Source organism: Haliaeetus albicilla, chromosome 4 (assembly GCF_947461875.1).
Source record: "Haliaeetus albicilla chromosome 4, bHalAlb1.1, whole genome shotgun sequence".
NCBI lineage: Eukaryota > Metazoa > Chordata > Aves > Accipitriformes > Accipitridae > Haliaeetus > Haliaeetus albicilla.
In genome coordinates this window covers 45,822,537-45,845,937 of record NC_091486.1, presented here as the reverse complement: position 1 = coordinate 45,845,937, position 23,401 = coordinate 45,822,537, and the positions used below count along the sequence as shown (strand labels likewise).

At 56.6% G+C, this 23,401-nt stretch overlaps 3 protein-coding genes across 4 annotated transcripts; all 3 read right to left on the bottom strand.

Moving 5' to 3' along the window:
- Positions 1–1,802: 1,802 nt before the first annotated feature.
- LOC104319069 (claudin-16) lies at positions 1,803–6,129 on the bottom strand. The gene is made up of 6 exons (XM_069780491.1): positions 5,999–6,129; positions 4,529–4,650; positions 4,072–4,174; positions 2,875–3,039; positions 2,529–2,720; positions 1,803–1,940 (listed from the first exon to the last, which is right to left on the bottom strand). The coding sequence occupies exons 2-6, from the start codon at positions 4,640–4,642 to the stop codon at positions 1,849–1,851; spliced, it is 666 nt and encodes a 221-aa protein (XP_069636592.1). The 5' UTR covers positions 4,643–4,650; positions 5,999–6,129; the 3' UTR covers positions 1,803–1,848.
- Positions 6,130–9,021: 2,892 nt separating this feature from the next.
- On the bottom strand, positions 9,022–13,521 carry CLDN19 (claudin 19). Of its 2 annotated transcripts, none has more exons than XM_069780482.1 (5): positions 13,290–13,521; positions 11,746–11,910; positions 11,433–11,520; positions 10,830–10,976; positions 9,022–10,403 (listed from the first exon to the last, which is right to left on the bottom strand). In XM_069780482.1, exons 1-5 carry the CDS (start codon positions 13,510–13,512, stop codon positions 10,223–10,225), a joined length of 804 nt encoding a protein of 267 aa, XP_069636583.1. In that variant the 5' UTR covers positions 13,513–13,521; the 3' UTR covers positions 9,022–10,222. The 2 variants fall into 2 exon arrangements, with proteins under 2 accessions (XP_069636583.1, XP_069636584.1); XM_069780483.1 differs by having other exon boundaries at positions 9,022–9,410.
- A 1,921-nt stretch (positions 13,522–15,442) lies between these two features.
- Positions 15,443–23,283, bottom strand: P3H1 (prolyl 3-hydroxylase 1). The gene is made up of 15 exons (XM_069780440.1): positions 22,767–23,283; positions 22,128–22,280; positions 21,718–21,907; positions 21,134–21,265; positions 19,451–19,590; positions 18,623–18,712; positions 18,459–18,511; positions 17,995–18,116; positions 17,688–17,815; positions 17,497–17,592; positions 17,214–17,364; positions 16,589–16,706; positions 16,317–16,392; positions 16,022–16,162; positions 15,443–15,939 (listed from the first exon to the last, which is right to left on the bottom strand). The coding sequence occupies exons 1-15, from the start codon at positions 23,247–23,249 to the stop codon at positions 15,814–15,816; spliced, it is 2,199 nt and encodes a 732-aa protein (XP_069636541.1). The 5' UTR covers positions 23,250–23,283; the 3' UTR covers positions 15,443–15,813.
- Positions 23,284–23,401: the final 118 nt, after the last annotated feature.

Below are 23,401 nucleotides of genomic sequence, written 5' to 3'. Positions count from 1 at the left end.
TGGGCTTAACTGTTGTGCTTGGCTCCCTGCGGGCCCTTTTCCTCTGGAGAGGTGGGTGTTGGAGAAGCTGGATTGCTGCTGCCCAGAAGCCTTTTCAGGTGGTGTCAGGCTCCTCGTGTCCCTATGGTGACTTAACGGCGCAGTCTGCTGTCATGCTGGGGGTGAAGGAGCAGAGAGACGGCCGCACCTCGCAGCAAAACCACTTCTCGCTGTGCTTAGACCAGCGCTGAAGCCGCTTTCTGCTCGCTTGGCCTCACCCAGCCCCGCAGCTCACTGTGTTGCGCTCGTACAATGCCAGTTATAAATTACCAGTAACATCGAGGAGCACCCAGTGGGTGGGGTATGATTGTCTGATGGCAGCTTTTGAGAGCTTTCCTTTTTATGCACTAATGAGCTCTATGCTTGTATCATGCAAATGATACTATGCTCTTTTTAATTGTTTTCCTATGCGCTCAAGTGCCAGCCATTAAATGCACAGGGTTTTGCTCCCTCTAAACACCTTCTAACGCGCTTCTGACTGCCCATCCTCTAGATGTGTCTGTCCTTTGGACCACAGCCATCCTGCTGTTCAACAGCAAACTGTCAGTCACGCTCTTTAGTTCTGTCACACAGCTTTAGTGACCGGATTTCTTCATTTTTCAGGTCCTTGGCACATTGCTTATTATTATTGCTAAGGATACCGATGGATTTGATCCCATGCTGTGGGACGCAGCAGTGGGCCGGTGGTGTTTCCACGTCGCACCGAAGCAGGGAGCTGCGATAAAGTGATGGGTTTGCTGCCTTTCAGCTTTGGGTGAGATTAGAAACGATGTCCCCGTCTCCCCTGGGAACAGATGGCTTGGGAGGACCCTTGCAACTCCTCTGGTTTGGGGGTGGTGGTGTTCTGCAGCCTGCCTAGGCTACAGAAGTGCTGCTGTGAGTCTCTTCTGCACCTTTCCGTTGTGGGAACTGGCTGTAGCCCTGCGGCAATGTCTGCTCAGGCTACAGGCTTGGTCTGCTGTGTCTTTTGGGGTCACAAAGCCCGTATCGGGGAGCTTTCTGCCCTGCTTTCCTGTGCTGACGTGGTTTCTGTGTGCTAACCTTTGGGTGGAAAGTAAAGGATAAGTATGAAGACTGAGCAGTCAGCAGATGTGGTGGGGGGGGTGTTGGTGGTTTTGGGTTCTGGTTTGTTTTCATAATGGTTTGCAAGTGAAGAAGGATAATAATTCACTTGGAAAACAGAAATCCCTTTTTGACTTCAAAACCCAACTCTGCAGGTAGAGCACTTCCATTAGGCTTCAGACTGACTCACCTCCTTGTGCCTGACTTGTACGGCTGCAGCGTTCCTCCAATGGTCACCCCATGACCACATTAATAAATGCTCCAGGCTGCTAGCTTTACCCAGTTTTTAAATGCAAACCTTGTGCTGCACAGTTTCTGAGCGCAGGGGCGGTTTCCCGCAGGGCCGCCGGCCACGTGGAGTCAGTGTTGCTCCGTGCAGAAAAGGCTTTCCGCTAAATTCCTCCAAAGCACCAGCTGAGCAATGTCGGAGGAGCTCCTCTGCCCTCAGCGTCCTAACAGCTTCCCCAGGCGACTCAGGGGGCATCTTTGCTTAAAGCAATGCTTTTCTGGGGTTTATTTCTATAAAACCTGGCTGGAAGCGGGGAAAAAAACCTCCTCTGTGGGTAACTTCTGCAGCACCCTTGCTTTTTTGCAGCCACTGATGCTACAGCTCACGTGGACCCTGCAATCAGAGCCTTAAAGCAACCGCAGAGATGTCCCAGTATAGGTGATGGTGCTTTAATGGGGTCAGGCTGGGAGGGGAGAGTGTGCTGCAGCAGGGCCGGGTGCAGGAGGTGCTGCTGCCCATCACACGCGGGAGTCCATGGCGTACATCTTGCTGGTGGCCGTTTGGCTCTGGGGCTGAGGAAACCTCTGGGGTTGCCAGCGGCTGCTGGGGTCTGCCAGGAAAGAGTTGGGGTTGTGTCATGGCTGGCAATGGCAGGGGGGGTCGGGGGGGGGGTGCTACAGCATGGGGACGTGGCAGGAGAAATGAATGCAGACAGTGGGGTCGGCTTCCACCCAGTGGGACCAGGCGTAAGGGCTGGAGATGATGTCTGGTGAGGCATCACTGGCCCCACATCCCCCATGGTGGGATGGCCAGATTTCCACTGGCACATCCTTGTGAAAACTGGCTCAGGCTTTGGATGGTTGCAGTGATGCGGCTCCAGCATGGCTACTGCTTTGGGTAGACATCAAGACACCTTTACTAGAACCTCAATGTCCCACAGATGTGGATGGAACGTTTCTGTACCCCTCCTCCGTGCCCCTGACGGGGCTTATGGGGTCCTTGCTCAGCCCAATCCTGCCTGGCATGACCCAGCCTCCCCCGCCAAGGTGCACGGGCCAGTCATGAAGGGGTTCCCTTTGATTTGGCTGAACCCTGCGAGAACTGCCTGTGCCTTCCAAGCTGGTCTTTTGCCCCACGTACATCCCTGCAGGGCAAAAAGCTACTTAAGGTGGGATAGGGTGGGACAGGACAGACTGACCTGTGCAGGCATAGAGGCAGCAGGTCAGCAGGATGGATGCCACGAAGCAGCCCATCGAGCCAGCCATCCCCAGCCAGCACGACCACCCAAAGTCGTAGTGGACTCCCAGGAATATGTTGTGCGACACCAGCATGGCCCTCTCCAAGTAGACATCCACTGCATACCACACGGAGCCCACAAGACCCAGGATGCCTAGGAGAAACGAGGCTGGCTAAGAAAGCCACAGAACCCCCCCCCCTCATGCTCCCCAAGACCCCTCTGAGGGGGTACGCCTAGTTCCCAGCATCCCTCCCACTCCCCGTGGGATACGAGGTCCATCTGCCCCCGAGCTCTCCCAGCCACGCACTCCCGACGCCAAGGATGACACCGGCCCCGTAGCACATCTTCAGTTTGACACGAGGATCTTCCTTGAGGAACTTGATGCAGTCGAGCCCAAGGAGCAGCGTAGCCAAAGCCAGGCCAGCCAGGAGGTCCGCTGTGATCAGCAGGGTCCGCGTCACCACGATCTTCACTGGGCAGGGAAGGAAAAAAAAACCAGAAAGGGAACTGAGGAATGCTCAGAGGAACTGGTCTCCCCACTCAAGAATGCTGCCTGTGTCCCTGTTAGAGTCACCCAGCTCACCGGTGGCCATGTCCATAGGAGATACCTACACTGGGACCCACCAACCCCATGACTGTGATGTGCCATAGGCAAGGTGCTCACCAGGCTCATCAGAAACCTTGCGACAGGACTTAACAAGCCCATTATTAGATGAGCTCAAGAAATCAAACAAGGTGCACCGATCAGCACCTGGGATGTGATCACCTACTCAAGACCTTCTTGCACAGGCTTGGACAGAAGATGCTGCTGTCCAGACTGTCTGTTTTTTCCTCCAAGTTGTGTAGCTGGTGTTTTGAACAGCAAATGTCAACATACCAGCGAAAAATGTGAGAATTGGCATGGTTCACATCACCAGCCGTGTGCAACGTGACTTCTCCCTGCAAAGCTTTTTCCCCAGAGCAGCACACCAGCCCCACTTAGCCCACGCTGACTTCTTGTTCCCTTCTCCACTGCCCGAACCTGTGTTGTCCCATGTGATCACCCTATACAGGACAAGGGCTCCCTGTGCAGTGCCTGACGTGCCCTGTGCAGGCCAGGAGAAATCTCCATACCGCAGGATGACTGTCTGTGAGCTGAGGACACAAGTCCTTGGCCAGTGGGAATGGTCTTCACCCCTGCATGCAACATCAATGGGGTTGCAAACCCCACCATGCAACAGGGGCAGGAGCTGCGCCTGGGGTCTGCATGCCAAAACACCTTTGTTGTGAGGTGGCACAGCTTCATGGCCTCTCTCCTGCTTGGTGACCCCATGGCAGATCTGGCTGAACCACGGGTTGCTATCCAGGCTGTGCTGATGGGACAGGAGACCAAGAGAAGCCCTGAGCCTGCGTTGCTAACTGATGAAGGTCAGCCCTTTGCAACAAGGATCATCTTCTTGAAAAGGGAAGGGGGAAAACTCTTAGCTGTGAACTTAAAAAATGCCTCCAGGCTGTGCCAGCTTACCTGGATGGTCAGCCAAAATGGAGTCATACTGGTCACAGGTCCTGACCCCATCCTGCATGTTGGTGACACACTCCCTCCAAAGCCCCCGGCATTTGTGGCTTACCTGGAAGCCGGAGAAAGACACTCAAGCAAAAAGCACCAAAAAGCACCCTAGCTCCTCAGGGATATCCCAGCCCAGCAAGGCAGACCTTCAGGCTCTCACCACCACAGCTGGACATGTCCTAGTGACTCCCTATCCATACCTTGCTCTCTATCTCCTCCTTCTGCTCCAGCATTTCTCTATCTCTCTAACCCTCCAGCTCATGCAGAAAGCAGTGGGTTTGTCCCACCATGTCCCCTTGCCAAGCCCGGGGAGACATGGTGCAACCCCATGGGCATCAAGGCACCCACCTTGCTCCCAGCTGCTAACCTTGACCATGGTTGCTCTGCTAACCTTGACCATGGCTGCTCTGCTCACCTCCAAGCTGTCATCAGCGTTCACCATCCAGCAGTCGGTGCACGTGGCAAGGAGCAGGAAGACGGTTGAGAGAAGAGCAAGACCGAACGCTGTCATCTGCAAGGCCGTGCTCATGGGGTTACCTGCAAGGGCACAGAGATGTCTACCACCTCTACTCTGACCACTTCCCAGGTACCTGATCCACCAAGGACAAAGTGCCACCTAGGCCAAGGCGTCCTCTGAATCCCTGTTAGTCATCTGGGCCCCATTGCATGGTCCTCAGTGCTGCCAAAATGCTCTAACACCCTTAGCCGAGGTACCCTTAGACAGGGCCTTCAAGGATATATTAATATTGCAGTGGAGACGTACCCACATCAGGCTGCTCTCTAGATGTCCTCTCTTCCAAACAGACCATCTGAAAGTGCCAACCATTAGTACTTGCCCTTTGGGAATCAAGAGCTGCTGGAAACCATTGCCAAACAACTGCTGTTGTCAAAACCTGTGATCTGAGCATGCATCTCTTGATATCCTGAAGTTTTCTTGTTGCCTCCATCCCTGCAGCCATGTGGTTTGGTGGGAAGAGCACCTTCCTTTTCTTGCTTTTTTTTTTTTTTCCTCCAAGAAAAGCAATGAAGTGTTGAAACATCCAGGTTGGAACACAAGCAAGTGTCCCATGGAGGTGTTCTAATCTCAAGCAGAAAGCCCAAAGAAAGCATCTCCCATTATGAAGGTGGATGAGGGCTGCTGGGGCTTCATGTAGGTGCCCTTAAGTGCTGCCAAGGCTTTCCAAAACCAGAAAAGACCATCTGTTTTCCATCCTTGCCAGAGATGGAGGGATTTTGCAGAAAGGGGAGCTGTGCCCAAGGTATGGAGCACAGATCTCCAAAGCCTGGACATGAATCCTGCCTTGCTGCATTTTGCAACCCAACATGCTAAATATTTTAGTGCCTGAAGTCGCAACCATTGTGACAGCCCTTTGGACAGAGGGGTTCCCATGAGTCGGTTAATTAATGAGACTGGATGGGTCTCTGAGCTGCATGGGTTAATTATCGTAAGGTGATGACTCTTCACCGTCACTGGGTTTGTGACCTTCACCCAGATGCTGCCCACCCTGGCGTGGCACAGGCTTCCCCCTGGGGCAGAGGTGGGAAGGAAGGTTGTGGTCCCCACACCCAGAGTGCAACATCTCCTACCACATCCCCTCTTGGAATGTCGCTGGGAGCAGAGGTACCACTCACCCCCACTCTTTCAGCATTTCCATCACCTTCACTCTGAGAGTGTATCTCATTATTAACAGGCAGCTGCTTAGACCCCCGTTTGCAATATTTTTTTTAATTTCCCAGGCTCCCTTCTGAGCTACCTCTCCATAACCTTACTTTTTTCCACTAAACCTTAGCTGTTTTGGGGCCTTTGAAGAAAATCTGTTCAGCCAGCTAAGTTATATCAGCAAGCAAAAAAAAAATAAAAAGGGGCTCGGGGAGGGAGCGTTACCTTCACCACAGGCTCATCCTTGCTGGCGTGGGATGATGGCAAAAGCTCTTTCTTGCCGATGAGTGGGGCTGGGGACGTGGGTCTTGAAGAGTCTTTCAAGTGTCGATGGGATTCAATCCTGACCCACCTGATGGAGTTGGGGAAATGCAATGCCTGCCAGAGCCAGTGCCGGACTATTTAAGGTTTTTCCAAAGCACGTCAGATGGGCTTTGTGCTCCAAGGCGTGATAGGCATCCCTGCAGTTAAAACGGTAATAGGTTGGAAACGGAGCCTCCCCCAAAAATATCACGTGGGGAAACCTGTGGGAACCTGCCGGGAACACTCCCTAGGTGGGGGACTCTGTGTCCCGGGCAAATAGCCCAATATTTTTAATTAATGCTTTGGAGTGAGTGGTCTAAGACATGTTGGGTCCCCAGGACTGGTGCAAGAGGGGTGGAGGTGGCCAGAGAAAGAAGCTAAAATGCAAGGAAGATAATTAGAACATTTTGGCCAGGCATGCAGTCAATAATTAAGACCCTTTTTTTTCCTCATGAAGTGGAAAACAAGTGATAACCACTGCAGTGGTTATGGCTCAGATAACATGGCCTGTCAGGCCCCCGAGGAGGTTTTTGTCACCCTGGAAACTGGTACCCCAGCTGCCTGGCACTTGGAGCTGCCCTAAAAGCTTCAGGTTTGTTCCCTGATCCCCTACTATTCAGAAAAAAATTGCTTTTGCTCTCATTCTCACCAAGCATCGTGTTGCAGCATCCTCTGAGCATCCCTGGGATCAGCTGTGTCCCGTGGCTCTCAGACATCGCTACACCCTCATCTCCTAAAGCCGTGGAAAACACATCCATATTTCCATTTCGGGGATTATATTTAAGAGATGCACTTGGGCTTTTTAAGTTTGTTTTGGGTTTGTTTTTGATTTTTTTTTTCCCCTCTAGATAATCCTCTGCAGCATTGAACTGTGGGGCTTTTGGCAACACACCAGGGTCTTGGCAAATCCTTGAGCTTCAGCCCCGCAGAGGCACCCGGGTGCTTGATGTGTGTGATCGCTGCGGCTTTATTTTGGGTTATCCTGTTTTCCCAGGATTTTGGCACACGGCAGGTCCAACACTTCAGCGTGTAGTGGTGAATTAGGGATGAGAACGTCCAGGAGGGTTTGTGTACCTTCATTTTCCAACATTTACATCTCAGGATTTTATGGTACTTGGATATACATGACATGAAATTCTGGTGTGACCCTGAAGCAATACAAAACTGCAGCTGCATGCCCTGGTGACACCTATAAAATAGCCTTATTTTCATTTTCTGCTCATCCAAACAGTCAGTTTATTATATATCGAACTAATCTGCCTTGTCAATTCTCAGCTGAAACCTTTTGGGGGGGGTTGAAAAGATGCAGGCAGAGGGGCAGATCTATCGGTAGTTGAATAAAGATCATTTCCCTGGTTAATGAAGGTGAAAATCAGATCTTGTGTCCCACTAGGTTTGTAAAACCCTTGTGTTAAAAAAATGGTGTTGACAGAAGACCCAAATCTTTGTGTTTTAGCATATGCTGTGCAGGGGAAACCTGCTATGGCTGGAAGGAAAGAAAAAAGAAATAAAGATGTTTTCTTTGATGGGGCCATCTCATAGAGGCAGAGAGGACTCTAGATGCCAGTGGGGCAGGCCAACAAATAAAAATGTATAAAAATGAATAAAACCACCACCAAATTAAACCAGTCATGGCTCAGAGGCATGAGAGAAAAGCCCCTCTGCGTGCAGACCGGTTGCGGGCCCCCAGCCAAGGGCAGCACTGTCACAGAAACATCTTCGTGCTAAATATAACAAGGGGCACTGAAATGGCTTTTAAAATTATTTTAATAATTTGGTTTTTTGGTTGTTTTTTTTTTTAAGAAAAAAAGGTGATTTTTTTCAGTGCTGAGGCAATTTAGTGAGATTTGCTGCGATCTTGGCATCTGGGGGGTCATTTTCCCTTTTGCCTCATTTCTGCCTATTTAAAAATTAATATTATTTCACAGGGGATTGGATGCGAGCAAGAGGTATGACCAGAAATCTCAATTTTGGTCATCATACTGGTTTTATTAAATAAAAGTATGTTGGGGGGGGAACCCCCCATGTTTTAGCCTGGATGTGATGTGGATGGAGGCAGATCCCACGTATCGCAGTGAATGTTGTGTCCTGTTCCCGTATTTTATCCTCCTTTGCCCTGTGCAAAACACACGAGGAATTGTCCAGAGGACAGTGGGGGCCTTTATACCCCCAAACACGTTATCGTCGCTCAGCTATTTTCCCACCGCCCCCCCTGCTTTGATGTGCTTCCAGCCTGGGCGTCCATCCCCTGGGAGCCCTTGGGTGACTCATGGAGATGTCCCGGGAGCCACTGAGGACCCCAAATCCCTGCTTTTTGAGGTGGCACGGGATGTATTTGTGGTCCAGGTGCCACGGACAGGATGAGGATGCTGAGCTAAGACAGTGGCTTTGCAATAACCTGGATGAGAAGCATCATCCCCTAAGGAAAAACCAAGCACAGTGTCATGGGACAGGGGGTCTTGCCCCTCCGCAGGGAAAGCAAAAATCAGCTTCAATTAGCCAAGTGCCCAATTAGGCACAAGCCAGCTCTGAATTGACAGAAAATGGGAGAAAATAAGGGACAGCCCAGCTTAGAGGGGCAATAAGAGGAGGATGCTGGTCGTGTTCAGCCTTGGGAAGAGCTCTGCGGAGGGACCAAGTGGTGTCCGCGAGCACGAGATGCTGGATGCGACCCTGCCGCATGGGACATCTGGGCTCTTCCGTGGCTTTAGCCTTAAATCAAGCAATTTTTAAGGCCACATCCCCGCTTTCGAGAGCAACACGTGGCAAAAGACTCGAGATATTTAGCGAGCACCTGGCCAGGAGGGCAAAAAAAGTTCAGCATGGGAGGGAATCGCCTGCCTGGACCACGCTGCCCAAGTTGCTTCGACTCAGCAAAGGTGTCACTTGCAGGGGACTGGCTCAGATTTGGAAAAGGGGAGAACAAAGAGACGATTTTAGAAAGATGCCCATGATTGGAAACATTTTAATACCACTGAGTCACAATTTTTAGTACAAACAATCAGCAAAAAAATGCATTTAAAAATCCCAACCGGTCCCATTCCCACGGCCATGCATCCCATAGAAAAGTTAATGCAATTTTATATTAAAAGAATAAAAACATTATTCTACACAATGCTGTGCTCCTGATATAAAAACACCTTTTTGATTGATTTTTTTTTTTTTTTTTAAAGCACGAGTTTCCTTTTCAATCCTCACTGCAGTAGCTTTTGGTGTGTATTTTTGGAGGGGAACCCCACAAGTTGGGTTCAGCCAACCAAGCACCTGATGGGTGAAGACAGACTATAAGCACTGCTCTCCCCTGATGGGTGAAGAAGACATTTTTATAGGGGGTCTGCAATTTAAAAGAGAAAGAGGGCTGTTAGTCCCAAGTGAGAGAGAGGAATCAACCCCCCACCCCCGGGGCAAAAATATCATTGCTTCCCCTCCAGCACAGACCAGGACCCAAAACAGCACACGGGCATAAAATCAAATTGAGGGAAAGGAAATAAAATAGAGCAACATAAAATAAAATAGAGGAAAACAAAATAAAATAGAGGAAAATGAAATAAAACAGAGCAACATAAACCAGAGCAAAATAAAATAAAAAATCAGCTACTTCAGCTAATTGGGATTAAAAAAAATATATAATCAAACTCTTTGGATCATTTCCACTGTTTTTTCCTGCAGGTTAGCTGGCATAGCACACGCAATACAGATGGATGGATGGAGGTATGGGGAGCTTTGGGGGGGATTTACAGATGAAATTGGAGCTACGGCGTTTGCAGAGCAGTTAGTAGCTGTCAAGACGAGGTACAAGGAGGTGGAGACAATTAGCACGTTGGTGTTTGAAGACTTCACCGCCTGCTCCAGGGGATCCTGTTGGGGGGAAGAGGGATTTGGACACAGTGGGGAGGCATCAAAATTCATGGGTCTGTCCATCTGCTACCCGAAATAGCTGCGCTGGGCATGAAAAATAAAAACAAACCACTGCTTTGTGTTCAAAGCCCCCTTTTCGCCTGCTTTAATTTGACCAACGCCATTTATTCTTCTGCTTAACAAGGCCACATACTTGTGCCTGGTGAGAAATAAGCCCAGGGCAGATTTTAGCTGGCAGAACTCAGCTGGAGCACCAGCAACTGGGCTTAAATCAAGAATTAATAATAATTAAAAACAATGCTGCTTTTGGGTGGCAACGAGGCAGGGGAAAGCTTGCACCCCAAAAGCATCCCTCTGCCAAAAGCGGGGTGCAGGGATGCTCGAGCCCCAGGTTGGGCTGGCTCTGATGGAGGTGGGCAGCAGCTTCATCCCGGGAAAACCAAGCACCGGCTTTGCTCCCCGCTTGCTCCTGAAAACAGGATGGAGAGGGTGGGTGGGGTGTGGAGGGGTGACAGCACAAAGCATTTCTGTGCAGCACACCCCCACGGGACCGGCATCGTGCCCCCGCGGGAGCGGCATCGCCCCGCCGCTGCCACTGCTCCGCAGACGGACGCGGTCCAGCCACCCACGGTCCTGGCCACCCTGGGGGGGGGCCAACCCGCCCGGCTGGGGGGAGCCTGGCAATGATGGATACGGGAGCTATGACCACCCAAAACCCCCGTTTTAGGGGATGGCGCTGCAAATGGTGCTGAAACCTGGAAGATGAGGAGGAGAAGAAAGGTCTCGTGGGGCATCCAGGGAGCAGGCAGGGTGGGAGTGCCGGGGTCTTGCCGGTTTCTGGGGAGGGGAGGGAGGCAGTGGGCAGCAAGAGGGCAGGGTTAGGGATCAGACGTACTCCCGAGTCGTCGAAGGCTGCGGCTGTCGGTAGTACTGCTGTCCTCGCCGCTCTTTGGCGGGGCAGGAGCAGCACAGGAGGGACCCTCCCAGCACGGTGAGGCTGGCGGCCCCCCAGCCGACGAAGAGAGCCGAGCCGAATTCGTACCTGCGGGGAGAGAGAGGGGAGCACTGGGGAGGGGGGGAGCTGGAAAAGGCAGAAGTGCAAACTGAGGTGGGCACAAGGATGCTCGAAGCCCTGACGAGGCTACGGGCGACGTTGAGGCAGATATTGGTTCTTCTTCTCTCTGGCCACCCCCATCTTTTACGCCGGCCGAATCCGGCGACTAGGTTTCCCCGTGCTTTAATCCTCCCTTGGACTGAAACCCCACGTGAGCGCTTCTACTCTGTCCCAGTGCAAAGTCGGCGCTGGTACTGACTAAAGCTTTAGCATCGGGGAGACCTTCGGCACCATGGCAGCTGTGGGGTGGTACAGGTCCCACCCTGCGTGGGACATCTGCCTACGACCCAGCGCGTTGCCAAAACTGGAAAGGGAAGGTCCTACAGGAAGCGCAGGAACAAGATGGGATTCAGATAAAGAGCATCCCCTGAGCCGGGCTCTTACCTGGCGTTGATGGGGACGGTGCTCTCTTTGAAGAATTCGTAGGTGACCTGTGTTGCATACAGGGACACGGCAGCCAGTGTGCACAGACCTGGACATGGAATCGCAGAATGGTTTGGGTTGGAAGGGACCTTTAAAGGTCATCTAGTCCAATCGCCCTGCAATGAGCAGGGACATCTTCAACTAGACATCAAACCTTGAACATCAACAACACCCAGCCCATCGCCAAACCTCTCCCCTTCCTCCATCAAACAGCTTTTAAAAGGTGTTTGAGGTCTTCTGCATCAGAGAGGTGCAAAGGCTGGAGCTGCCTTACCGGAGAGGACGAAGAGGATGCCTCCAGCAACAGCGATGCGGCTCTTGGTAACGGGATCCTCTTCGCCAACTTTGGTGCATTTCATGCCCACCACGCTCACGATGATGCCGAAGAAGCCCAGGAGGAGAGAAATCACCATGAGAGCCCGGGAGGTCTGGATGTGAACTGTAAGCGGGGGCAGGGGGGAGAAAAGCTGCTCGCCAGCATGTGCTTTCGGCCACAGCCGGACTCCGAAAGCAAGGTCACCTCGTCCCACGCCGGGGATGAACCTGTCCTTAACCCTGTCCTTGCTGTGTGGCTCCCGCGTCACCCCTTCCCCAGCCTGGGAGACCTCAGCTCAGCTCAGGGCACCGCTCCCAATGTCTTCCCTGACCTTCCTCCCTGCCACGCTCACCCTCGCCATGATTTTCTGGGCTGGGAAACACCTTGCCCACAGCGGCACCACAGTCCCCAAATGCCACAAGGGTGATGCACAGCCCTGGGGCTTGTGATGTCCCCATGGGGCACCGTCAGTCCCCAAATGTGATGCCCACCCTGGAGCTCAGACCCACAGGGGCCGGGGTGGGGGGGTCTCAGACACACAAAGGGGCTCAAACCCATGGAGACAAGAGGGGCTTAGACCTGGGGGGGTGGGTGTCAGGGGCCAAGAGGGGCTCAGACCCACTGGGTGGAAGGGGAAGGCTTGGACCCACATTGTGGTGCAGATCAGTGGAGGGGTGAAGGGGTCTCAGACCCTTCTGAGGGGGGCTCAGGTGCATTAGAGGGGCTCAGACCCATGGCGGGGGGGTTGCACAAGAGGGCTCAGACCTACAGAGGACTCAGACCACTGGTGGGGCCAGGGAAGCTCGGACCCTCAGGGGCACTCAGACGTGGTGAGGGTACAGATCTGTTGGGGGGGTTCAAACCCACAGAGGGGCTCAGACCCACGGGAGGCTGACTCCAACCCACAGAGGGGCTCAGACCCTTATCAGGGAAGGGGTCAAACCCACAGAGGGGCTTGGACACATATGGGGGTGTCAAACCCATAAGATGGGCTCAGACCCATAAGGGGGGGGGTCAGACCCATAAGAGGGGCTCAGACCCATACGGGGGGGGTGTCAAACCTGTAAGAGGGGCTCAGACCCATAAGGGGGGGGGGTCAAACCCATAAGAGGGGCTCAGACCCATACGGGGGGGTGTCAAACCTGTAAGAGGGGCTCAGACCCATACAGGGGGGATGTCAAAACTGTAAGAGGGGCTCAGACCCATAAGGGGGGGGGTCAAACCCATAAGAGGGGCTCAGACCCATACGGGGGGATGTCAAACCCTCAGAGGGGCTCAGATCCCTACGGGGGGGCTGTCAAGCCCGTAAGAGGGGCTCATACTCATACAGCGGCTTCAAACCGAGAGAGGGGCTCAGACCTGCAGGGGGGCACGGGCAGTTCGGGCACACAGGGGAGCTCAGCCCCACGGAGGGGGGTGTCTCTACCCCACGGAAAGAAGCGAGGCTCATCCCCCCGGTCCCTTCCCCCCCCCCCATCCCATCCTCCCCGCCCCGTACCCACCGTCGAGGGAGAGGAGCGAGTCGTGGAGGCGGCACTGGACCTGCCCGGTGCTCTGGGCTGCGCAGCTCATCCACAGCCCCTCGTGAAGCCCCACGGCCGTAATGATGGCGTCCCCGGCGTACGAGCTCTGCCTCCACTGCGGCAGCACGGCCGCCGCCAGCGCCGCCACCCACCCGCCCAGCCCCGCCAGGTACCCGGCCAGCTCCCGCGCCCCGCCGCCCATCGCCGCCGCCTCCCGCCTGCCCGCGCCGCGCTCCCCCCCACGGCCACGGCCACGGCCCGCCGCGGACACGCCCACGCCCCTCCCGGACACGCCCCCTCAGCATGCGGCCACGCCCCCCGGGAGATTTGGCCGGAGGGGGCGGGGGGGTGTGTGTGTGTGTTGGATCCGGGAGGGGGAGATTGGGGTCCCATGGGGAGCAGATTTGGGGTCCCATAGGGGGAGATTTGGGTCTGGGAGAAGGAGGAAGATTGGGGTCCTGGGGGGCATTTGGGACTTGGGGGGGCGGGGAGATTTGGGTCTTGAGGGGGAGATTTGGGGCCTGGGGGAGGGGGGAAGATTGGGGTCCTGGGGGAGATTTGGGGCTTGGGGGGAGATTTGGGGCCTGGGAGAGGGGGGAAGATTGGGGTCCTGGGGGAGATTTGGGGCTTGGGGGGAGATTTGGGTCTTGAGTGGGAGATTTGGAGCCTGGGGGAGGGGGGAAGATTGGGGTCCTGGGGGAGATTTGGGGCTTGGGGGAAGATTTGGGTCTTGAGTGGGAGGTTTGGAGCCTGGGGAAGGAGGGAAGATTGGGGTTCTGGGGGAGATTTGGGGCTTTTGGGGGGAGATTTGGGTCCTGAGTGGGAGATTTGGGGCCTGGGGGAGGGGGGAAGATTGGGGTCCTGCGGATTTGGGGCCTGCGGGAGGATTTGGGTCTGGGGGGGTGGAAGATTTGGGTCAGGGTAGAGTGTTTTGGGTCTGGGGCGATTTGGGTACTGGGGGGGAAAGATTTGGGGCCTGGACCACGGAGAAGATTTGAGGCCTTAGGGGCGATTTGGGGTTGGGGGGGGATTTGGGTCTGGAGGAGGAGATTTTGGGCCTGGAGGGGGGGGGGATTTGGACTGGGGGGGTGATTTGGGGCTGGGGGGGTGATTTGAGTCCTGGGGGGGGAGGGGGGGGAGATTTGGGGTATGGGGGGTATTTGGGTCTTGAAGGAGGTGGGGACCCCCCAAGCAACAGTGGAGGGAGATGGGAAAATGGGGGTCCCCAAGGGAGGCAGGGAAGGGGGACTGGGGGAAGGTGAGCCCCCAACCCATCCCTGACCCCTTGCACCCCTGCCGTGGGCCAGGACCCTCCTCCAGCCGCAGAGGCCCTGGGGGTGGCTCCAGGAATTTGGCACGGGAGCGGAGAAGGGGTTGTGCCCCCCACACCCCCAGGCCTGACCCTCGCCTCTCCACGGGGGGAATCCAGGCACGCCACCACAGCATCAACAAGAGCCACCATTGACGGTGCGGGGGGGACACGTGCCACCGCCCCGGTGACGCCAAGCAAGTGGCAGCCCCAGGACCTGGCAATCGTTAACCGCCCCGACCTCATCAGCAGTCTGCTCACGCGCTCGGCCGGCCGGGGTCAGACACCGGGATGGTGGGCAACCACCAGCGGGACCATCCGTTCATCCCAGAGAAACGGTCCCCCAGGACCCCTTGTCTCCCACTCCGATGCTGAACGGGACCTGCCCTACGCCCTCTCCAAATATTACGGGGGTGCCCAGCTCTGGCAGCGTGGGGCAGGATTTATTTACTCACATTCCCCAGATGGTTATGGTAATGGCCGGACACCCACGGGAACAATTCGATGCCCTGTTTGGGGGGTGCCACGGTGCTCAATGTCCTTCTTGTTCAAGGACGGTTCCCTCCCTAAAATCGTGGGTCCCTTCCCACGCTGCAGGAGCAGGGTCTAGGGGATGCTGTGGGGCTTATGTAGGGGTTGCAGCACCCGTGGCACCTGCTTGCCCCTCAAAAAGTCCCCCTTGTCCTCCCAAAAATGCCTTCCTGGGATTGCAGGGCTGCAAAACCCTCAGGTATATGTTTCCAAGGAGGGAAGGATGTGTCCCACCACCAGATGACAGCCAAGGTGGCGGGGTGGACAGCAGCCTCTGCCCCCCCCTGCTCAGCAGGTGACAGCTTAGAAAAAAAACCCCCGCCTTTATTCACCCATTTTCTGCAGAAGGCACTTAAATAGCCGCAGGTTCAGCTGAGCAGCAAGGCACGTGTCTGCTACTGTGGCACCGGGTCCTCACCCCTAAAAAAGCATCCCTCCCTTGTCCCCCACCTCCCCCCAGAGTCTCTGCGGTACCCCCAGGTCAGCTCCGCAGGGGGGATGCTGGATGCCGCAGGGGTGGTGCAGGGCATCCCCCAATTCCCCATCCCACGTCGGTTGGGGGCAGAGGGGGGGTCCTGTCCATCAGCCCCAAGGCTGAGCAGCCTGAAGCCGCAACGCTGGTGTCGCTAGTCCCGGGGGGGACGTCCTGGTCCCCATGGGACATCACAGCTCGTCCTTCCCCCCCGCGACGGCAGCTGGCGGCTCCTGCTCCGGCTCCGTCTCTGGCAGCAAATCTCCCTCTTCTGTACTGAAAAGCATCTTCACCAGGTCGTCTGCCTGCACACGCTCCTGTGGGGCAAGACCCAGGGGGATAAGCACGGCCATTGTTCCCCCCCCAAAAAACCCACCCGCTGCTGGGGAGGGGGCTTACCCGCTCGCTGTGTCGAGGGTCCAGGGTGAACCAGAGGGCGATGGCGCAGCGTTGGCCCTTGGTTACGGCTTTCACCCCGTGGGGGTTCTCCGAGCCAGAGGAGAAGCCCACGGCACGACCACACTGCGGCTGAACCTCTGCCTGTCATGGATGGGAGACCCCAGTCAGGATGCACTCGGTGGGCAAGGGGGTGAGCTGGTCCCCCCCAACCCAACTTCATCCCTTGCGGTGGCACAGGGGATAGGGCCAGGGGTTTGGTGCTGCATGTGGATCCTCAAGGAGCTGAGCTACTTACGGTCTCTGTCTTGGCATCCAGCTCGGTGAAGTAGAAAGCTCCTCCTTCAAAGTCCCCGTTGAGGTAGAGGATGGCGCTAAACAAAGCAGGGGACAAGTGGAGGTGACGACTATCACCCCAGGCCACAGCTCCAGCAACTGGGACTACCCCCAATGCCACGGCAAGAGCCAGAGGCAGGAGAGCCCGGGTTGGGCTGTCCTCCCACCCCAGGTGCCAACCAAGCCATGGTGCCCTCAGGTGGGGAAGCTCTGGCTGATGGACACCACCAGTACCTGTAATCCCGAAAGGTGTAGGCTGGAGGTTCCTTCACGCACACCAGGGCCTCCGCGTTGAGGATGCAGTTGTCCACGTGCACCTCATGGCTGTTATCACTCCGGCCTTCTTGCTTCTCTAGGGTGGAAGAAGACCTGGCACATCAGGACCCCTTTGTCCCTGCAGGACCGGGCTCCGTCCCCAAGCAGCATGTGCTTGGAGGTGACAAGAAAGTCATGTGTAGCCTAAAGCCCTTCCACTTGCTGGAGCATGGACCATGAGAGGCCATTTGGAGGGCACAAGCCCCCATTGACTTGTCCCATGGCATCTCCATGGCCCTCCAGACACAGCCTCTCCCAGCACCCAATCCCAAATGCCTCCAGGTGCTGAAATCCGGTACGGCATGAAGCCACCTGCCCCTTAGAGGCAACCAACAGAGCTGCTCATCATCCCAAACTGGGCTTAGGGACAAGCTCCCCAACGCCTTCCTTTTGGGAAAAGGAGCAGGTTAGGGAGCAGCAAGGAGGTCTCTAAGGAAAGGTCCAAGGCCAGACCACTCCAGCTGTTGGAGAGAACCCAGACAGGACAAGAGGCTGAAGGAGACTCGCTTCTCCTCAGGCTGTGTTCCTCCGAGGCCATGCTCACCATCGATGGCTGTGCGGCACACCAGGTGGGAGTAAGAGAAGTGTAGCGGGACCTCCAGGCGGAAGTAGGACTCCATCATGTGCCGCACCTTCTCTGTCACGTTGTAGTAGAGGTAGGCGCTCTGCAGGGGGACCTTGCCCTCCTGGCCCAGCTGCGGGGGACAGAAAGGACATGGGCTCAGCCCCAGGTGGGTTGGGCAAGCACGGGCAGCTGCCTGCCTTCAAACCCCCCCCCCCCTTGTCTCCACAGCCTGTTTCTCCCCCCTCCCCACAGCCACCCTAACCTTGAGGGCCTTGAGGACAGTCACGCCATAGAAGGTCTCGCTGGGAGTGTGAGGAGATGTCTTCCCACGATAGCCGTCCCCGGCCGAGGCAGCTGCCTGTAAAACCCAATTGGTGTTACAGGTCTGACTTCTGAGCCGCAGGATGGGACCCTTCAGCATCCCCTGCCCGCTCCTCCCATCCCCGTGCTCACGTTGGTGAGTCTCTGCAGCTCCCGGCACTCCTCAGCAGAAAGGACTCCGTCCACCACGACGCGCTGGGAGCCGTTCAGGGTCTTGGAGTTCATGGTGACACTGGCTCCTTCGTACACCAAGGGGCCACCTGTGGCACAAATGGGATCAGGAGGACGCAGGGATGGGTGCCACCAACCCTGGGGTACAGCGCTGTGGGAAGCTGTGGTCCTGCCACCTGCTCCTGCCACCACCCACGTGGAGGGACCGTGAGCTGGCAGTGGGGGACACGGAGGTCCCCATCCCACCTCCCCTCCTGGCCGTCCGCACCTTCTCGGATGAACTTGCTCATATCGGCAGACTCCTTGGCCTTCTCCTCCACCAGCGTCTCGATCTCCTTCATAAGGTTGCCAATCTCCTCCGAGATCCGCGCTGCCGTCTCCCGCTCCGCCCTGGGCATGCAGCAGCCATCAACCCAACGAGGGGGATCAGGACAAGGGCAGGACAAGTTGTCTCCAGGGGCTGGTGACAATGCCCAAGGCTGGAGAGAATTATCTCAACGCAGCCCTCACCCTGAGCTGCTCGGGATGACCTACCCATCCCCGTCACCCAAGGGCCTATGGGGAGCAAAGTTCTGCCATCCAGCAGCCTCTTCCAGCCCCAACACCAAAAAACCTCCCTGGTGGCAGCTCCATGGCCACGGTCTTTGGCCCAAACCCCACGGAGGAAGAGGGGTACATCCCATTGGTCCCCCCGTTGCGTAGCCTTGGCCATCAGCCTGGGAGAGCACTCACTTTTGTTTCTCTCGCAGCCTTTTTGGTATCACCTCTTCAGGTGTCCACGTGTCCTGCAGCCAGAACAACAACATCAGGAGCCGGACAAGGATCTGGCTGGGATGCAGACCCCTTGTCCCCTTTCCAACTGGCCACTGCGTCCAGCCTGGTCCAGCACCACTCACCGGGTCCACGAAGGGGATACCGAAGATGTCGTAACTGAAGAAGAGCAGCTCCTTCTCCATCAGGCTTCGCTGGCGGTATTCCTGGATCTCCTGTGATGAGGGGCAGAGGGACCAGGTGAGGGCACGGCATGAGGGTTCTGGAAAGACCCCGAGCGAGGGCAGGAGGGTGCAGCGTTTACATCATTCCCATGGTCCTTGTGCTGGACCCGCAGCCCTGGTTTCCCAGTCCCTCTGGCAGCCAGGAAGCAAGTGGGTTTCCCCATCCTGCACAAACTTCCCTGTCCTGTGTGGATGAGCCCTGGGGAGAGGATGGGGGAGACAGAGGCACACGCGTGTCCCTCCTGCGGGAAGCTTTTCAGAAGCAGATTCCCTTCCCTGCTCCAGCTGATGTGGGGCAGAGACCTCCATCCCTGCCTACCACCTCCCAGGCAGCACCCGAGCATCCGGATCCAGCTGTTTTGAAGCCAAATCCTCTCCTTTTTAAGCAATTCCACTTCAGTTGTAGAAGTCTGTAGCAGAGGTGGGCTCAGAGCCTCCTAAAAAGCCTGTCCGTCTGCCTCTCACAGACCTCTCCCACAAGAGCTGGTCCATTTGTGCAAGCCATCAAGCCTTCACTTGGCCAAAGACATTTTGCCAGTGATGTTTTTCAGTCTCTCAGCTGTTTTCCAGCTTGTTGGGTCTTGCATCCATCCATTCCTCTCCACCTTGCCACTGAAGCGTGGCTGGACCAGAGCAAACCCGACCAGAGCAGACCCCAAAACCTCTGCAGAGGTCCCCAAGGAGGGGAGAAGATGTCCCTTGAACAGCTCAGCCCAGCCAGTCGCTCACCTCTCGAGGTTGGATGGGTCCTGCCAGGTTTTCCCCCAGGACGGCAGTGTAATAGGCCAAATTCTGGTTCATCACCTCATCGTTTGGGAAGAAGAGCAAATAGGTTTTGGCGCATTCAATGGCTTTTTCGTAATTCCCGTCTGCAAAGAGAAGCCGGGCTGTTAACAGCACGTCCAAGAGCATCAGAGACAGAGCAAACATGGATATGGAGGAGAAACGAGAGAAAGTCATCATTGTTCTCCAAAGGGTCTCCCAAGCAGGGCAGATACCCTGGAGCAAAGATAACTGCTGCCACAAGGGCAAAAATGAAGAGTCTGAGGTGCTATCCTGCCTCCAGAAATCACCTCACCAGAAATCAGGGCCACTGCTTGGGTAGTTTTCTTGCTTGGACAATATCTTGAAGCCTATTTCCAGGCAGCAAGACCCAACCATTTCCAGGCTAACCTGCAATTTTCAGCCACTTAAGCACCCTGACCCACTTTCATGCAAAGGAACACAGCCTTTCAATCTTCTTGGACTTCATCTTTTTTTCCCTCCTTTTGGAGAAATTTGCACAGAAACAGTTTAGATTTTTCTAAGGAGGTGAATAAAGTAAAATGGGGTATATTTTTCTGGGTTATAACTAACAGTTCTGGAGGGGAGGGTGCCTCTGTGGTTTGGAGCAAGATGTGGATAGCTGGCAGGAGAAAAAAAAAAAAAAAAAGCTTCTCTAGGCTGTTGTTTCACTTGGAAAGCAAAGCTGCCCAGGAATTGAGCATCTAAAGCGACAGGGAGGGTTACTGCAGAGAGGCTCAGCGAGATCCAGATCTCCTGCAGAACATTTCAGGCTGGAGGAGCATGCCTGTGTGAACCTCATGAAGTTCAACAAGGTCAAGTGGAAGGTCCTCCACCAGTATCAGTAAAGAGATGGGTTTAGAGCAGCCCTGTGGAGAAGGACTTGGAGATACTGGTGGATGAAAAATTGGACATGAGCCAGCAACGTGCGCTCGCAGCCCAGAAAGCCAGCCATATCCTGGGCTGCATCACAAGAAGTGTGGCCAGAAGGTCCAGGGAGGTGATGCTCCCCCTCTACTCCACTCTCACGGGATCCCACCTTGTAGCACTGTGTCCAGCTCTGGGGTCCACAGCACAAGGAGGACATGGACCCATTAGAGGGTCCAGAGGAGGCCGTGAAAATGGTCAGAGGGATGGAACACTCTACAAAGAAAGGCTGAGAGAGTTGGGGTTGTTGAGCCTGGAGACGAGAAGGCTCCAGGGAGACCTTCTTGCAGCCTTTCCATATATAAAGGGGGCTTGCAAGAAAGATGGAGACAACTTTTTACCAAGGCTTGTAGTGACAGGACAAGGGGCAACGGTTTTAAACTGAAAGAGGGTAGGTTTAGGTTGGTCATAAGGAGGAAATTTTCTACGATGAGGGTGGCAAGATACCGGTACAGGTTGCCCAGAGAAGTTACGGATGCCCCGTCACTGGGAGCGTTCAAGTCAGGGTGGACGGGGCTCTGAGCAACCTCATCTAGTGCAAGATGTCCCTGCATCTTGGGTTGGACTAGATGATGTTTGAAGGTCCCTTCCCAACCCAAACCATTCTGTGAGTCTACGATTTCTGCCCATGAAAAACGGCCCCTGCAGAGCATGATGTCCAGCACAGACAGCCAATGGAAGATGGGGCAACGAGCTGCTTACTGTTGTAGTAGGCAAACTGGAGATAGTTGAAGTGCGAGGGCAGGAAATCCTCCAAAGGCTTCTCCCGGCCGGGCTGCGAGGCCAGCTCCGTAACGCAGCCCTGCTTGCAGCTTAGCACCTGCATGTAGTGATCTGGTGGAGAAAAACCCCATGTCACTGCTTGTGGTCACCCAAGGGCTGGTGGACAGGTCCTTGAGGGGTCTCAGCTCCAACCTCCTGCTCCCAGTGGGGCTGCTGCCAGCTTTTCGGCGGTGGAAAGCCTCACGGATGGTGGTTGCCCACCTCCGTGTGATCAGTGGTGGGGCTGTGCCGCTCTCTGGAGACAGAGTGGCCATCCTCAGCCTCCCACCCTTGCGTCCTGGTGACCCTCGGCTGGCCCCTCTCCTGTGTTTCCATATCCCTCTGCAATTTGGGGGATTCCTGGGCATCACCCCAAGCGCTAAGCATGGGCAAACACCTCCTGCCACTTACTGACCACGCTCCTCCTAGTGAAGCCTAGGATGGCATTTGCCCTCTTGGGGACCCACCCCCCCCCAGGATTGTCCCCAACTCTTGAGACGGGACACAGCACGCACGGCTCCCACCTGTGATGGCCTGGAAAAGGTCCGCATTGTACTCCAGGTAGTTGTAGCCCTCATAGTCGTAGGGTCCCTCACAGAGCGCGCGGCACTCGGCGTCTGCCACAAAATATTCCTCCAGCGCCTTCTCCAGGTGCAGGATGGCAGCGGCCGGTTGCTCCTCTGTGTAAAACCGGACGCCCAGCCTAAACTCGCTCTGCAGATGGATGAGAAACGATGGTGGGGACTCGGTGCCCCGCTCCCTGCGGTGGAGTGCCTGGGGAGCCTTGTCCCCACGGGACGGCCCTCCAGCACCAAGGTGGCATCTCATGAGCTTGCCGAGCCAACAGCGGCGGTGTCACCTCCCCAGGTCCGGCAGCGGCTGGGTGTTTTGGGAGCGGTTGTTCAAGGCAGGGGAGACGTGGGGGGGTTCTCACCAGGTGGGGTTTGGCCTCCAGGTCGGTGAAGTCATCCTCACGGACGCCTGCCATGGCTTGGTAGTACTCCAGGTTCTGCCTCATCTCCTGGTGCCCGGGGTTGGCCACAAAGAAGGTGTGCGCCGCCGCCGCTGCTTGCGCCGGCCGGTTCATCTGGGCAGGACCGGGTGGTGGTGGGGAGGGGGGGCGTGAGACAGCGCCGGCCACACCGTGCGGACCCCCCCGGGGTACGGAGGGGACCCCAGTCCCCAGGACATCACGGTGGCTGGGGGGGGGGGGGGTCCCGCAGCCTGGAGGGCGGTGACGGGGGGTGGCTCCGGCGAGCTCCGACGTGGCACTGCCGGGGGGGGGGGGGGGGGGGCGGGGAGCGGAGGAACGGGCAGGGCCCGGGGCCGCCGTCCGGCACCCCCCACCCCACCGGGGCAGACAGCCGGACTCCTCCCGGGTTTCGGGGGCACCCCCCGCTCCGGGATCGCCCCCGCCCAGTTCTCTCGGTCCCACGCCCCGTTCCGGCCTCCCTCCGGGCATCCCGCCCATCCCGGATCCCCCCGCACCGGGACGCCCCTCTTCCCCTCCCGGGGTCGCTGCCGGTCCCGCCGCCGCCGGACTCCCCCCGCCCTCCCCTTGCCGGGCCCGTACCTTGAAATAGGCGACCTGGAGGTAGTTGTAGGGGCTGCGCTTGCTGAACTCTCGGTCCAGCTCGTCACCCAGTCGGTACCGGGAGGGTGCGGCGGGCCCGCAGCCCCGCAGGCAGGCGGCTCGGCGCAGCAGCCCCCGGAAGAAGAGCAGGTCGCGGAGCACCGGTTCGAGCTGGGGGTCGGCCCCCTCCACCGGTCCGGCCGTAGCGTTAGCGCAGCGCAGGCGGCACCGCACTAACCGGGAACGCACGGCCGCCCGGGCCCGTAGCGCCCGTTCCATCTGCAGCACCACGGAGGGCCAGTCGCCCCGAGCGTACGCCTCGGTGCCGGCGGCGAACAGAGCGTCCGGGGGCTGGGCCGGCAGCGGGAGGTCGGCCGGTGCCGGCTCCGGTCCCGGTCCCGGTCCCGGTCCCGGCGGCGTCGCCGCCCGCGCCAGCAGCACCAGCAGCACCAGCGGCGGCAGCAGCAGCGCGGGCAGCGCCATGGCCGAGCCTTGGGGCCGCGCCCGCCGACGCCCCGCCCCCCAACCGGGCACCGGAGAGCGGCCCGCCCCGCCCCCTCCGCCTCGCCCCGCCCGCCGACCAATCAGAGCCCGCAGCTGCCCCGCCTGTAGCCCCGCCCCGGTGCGGCCCGTAG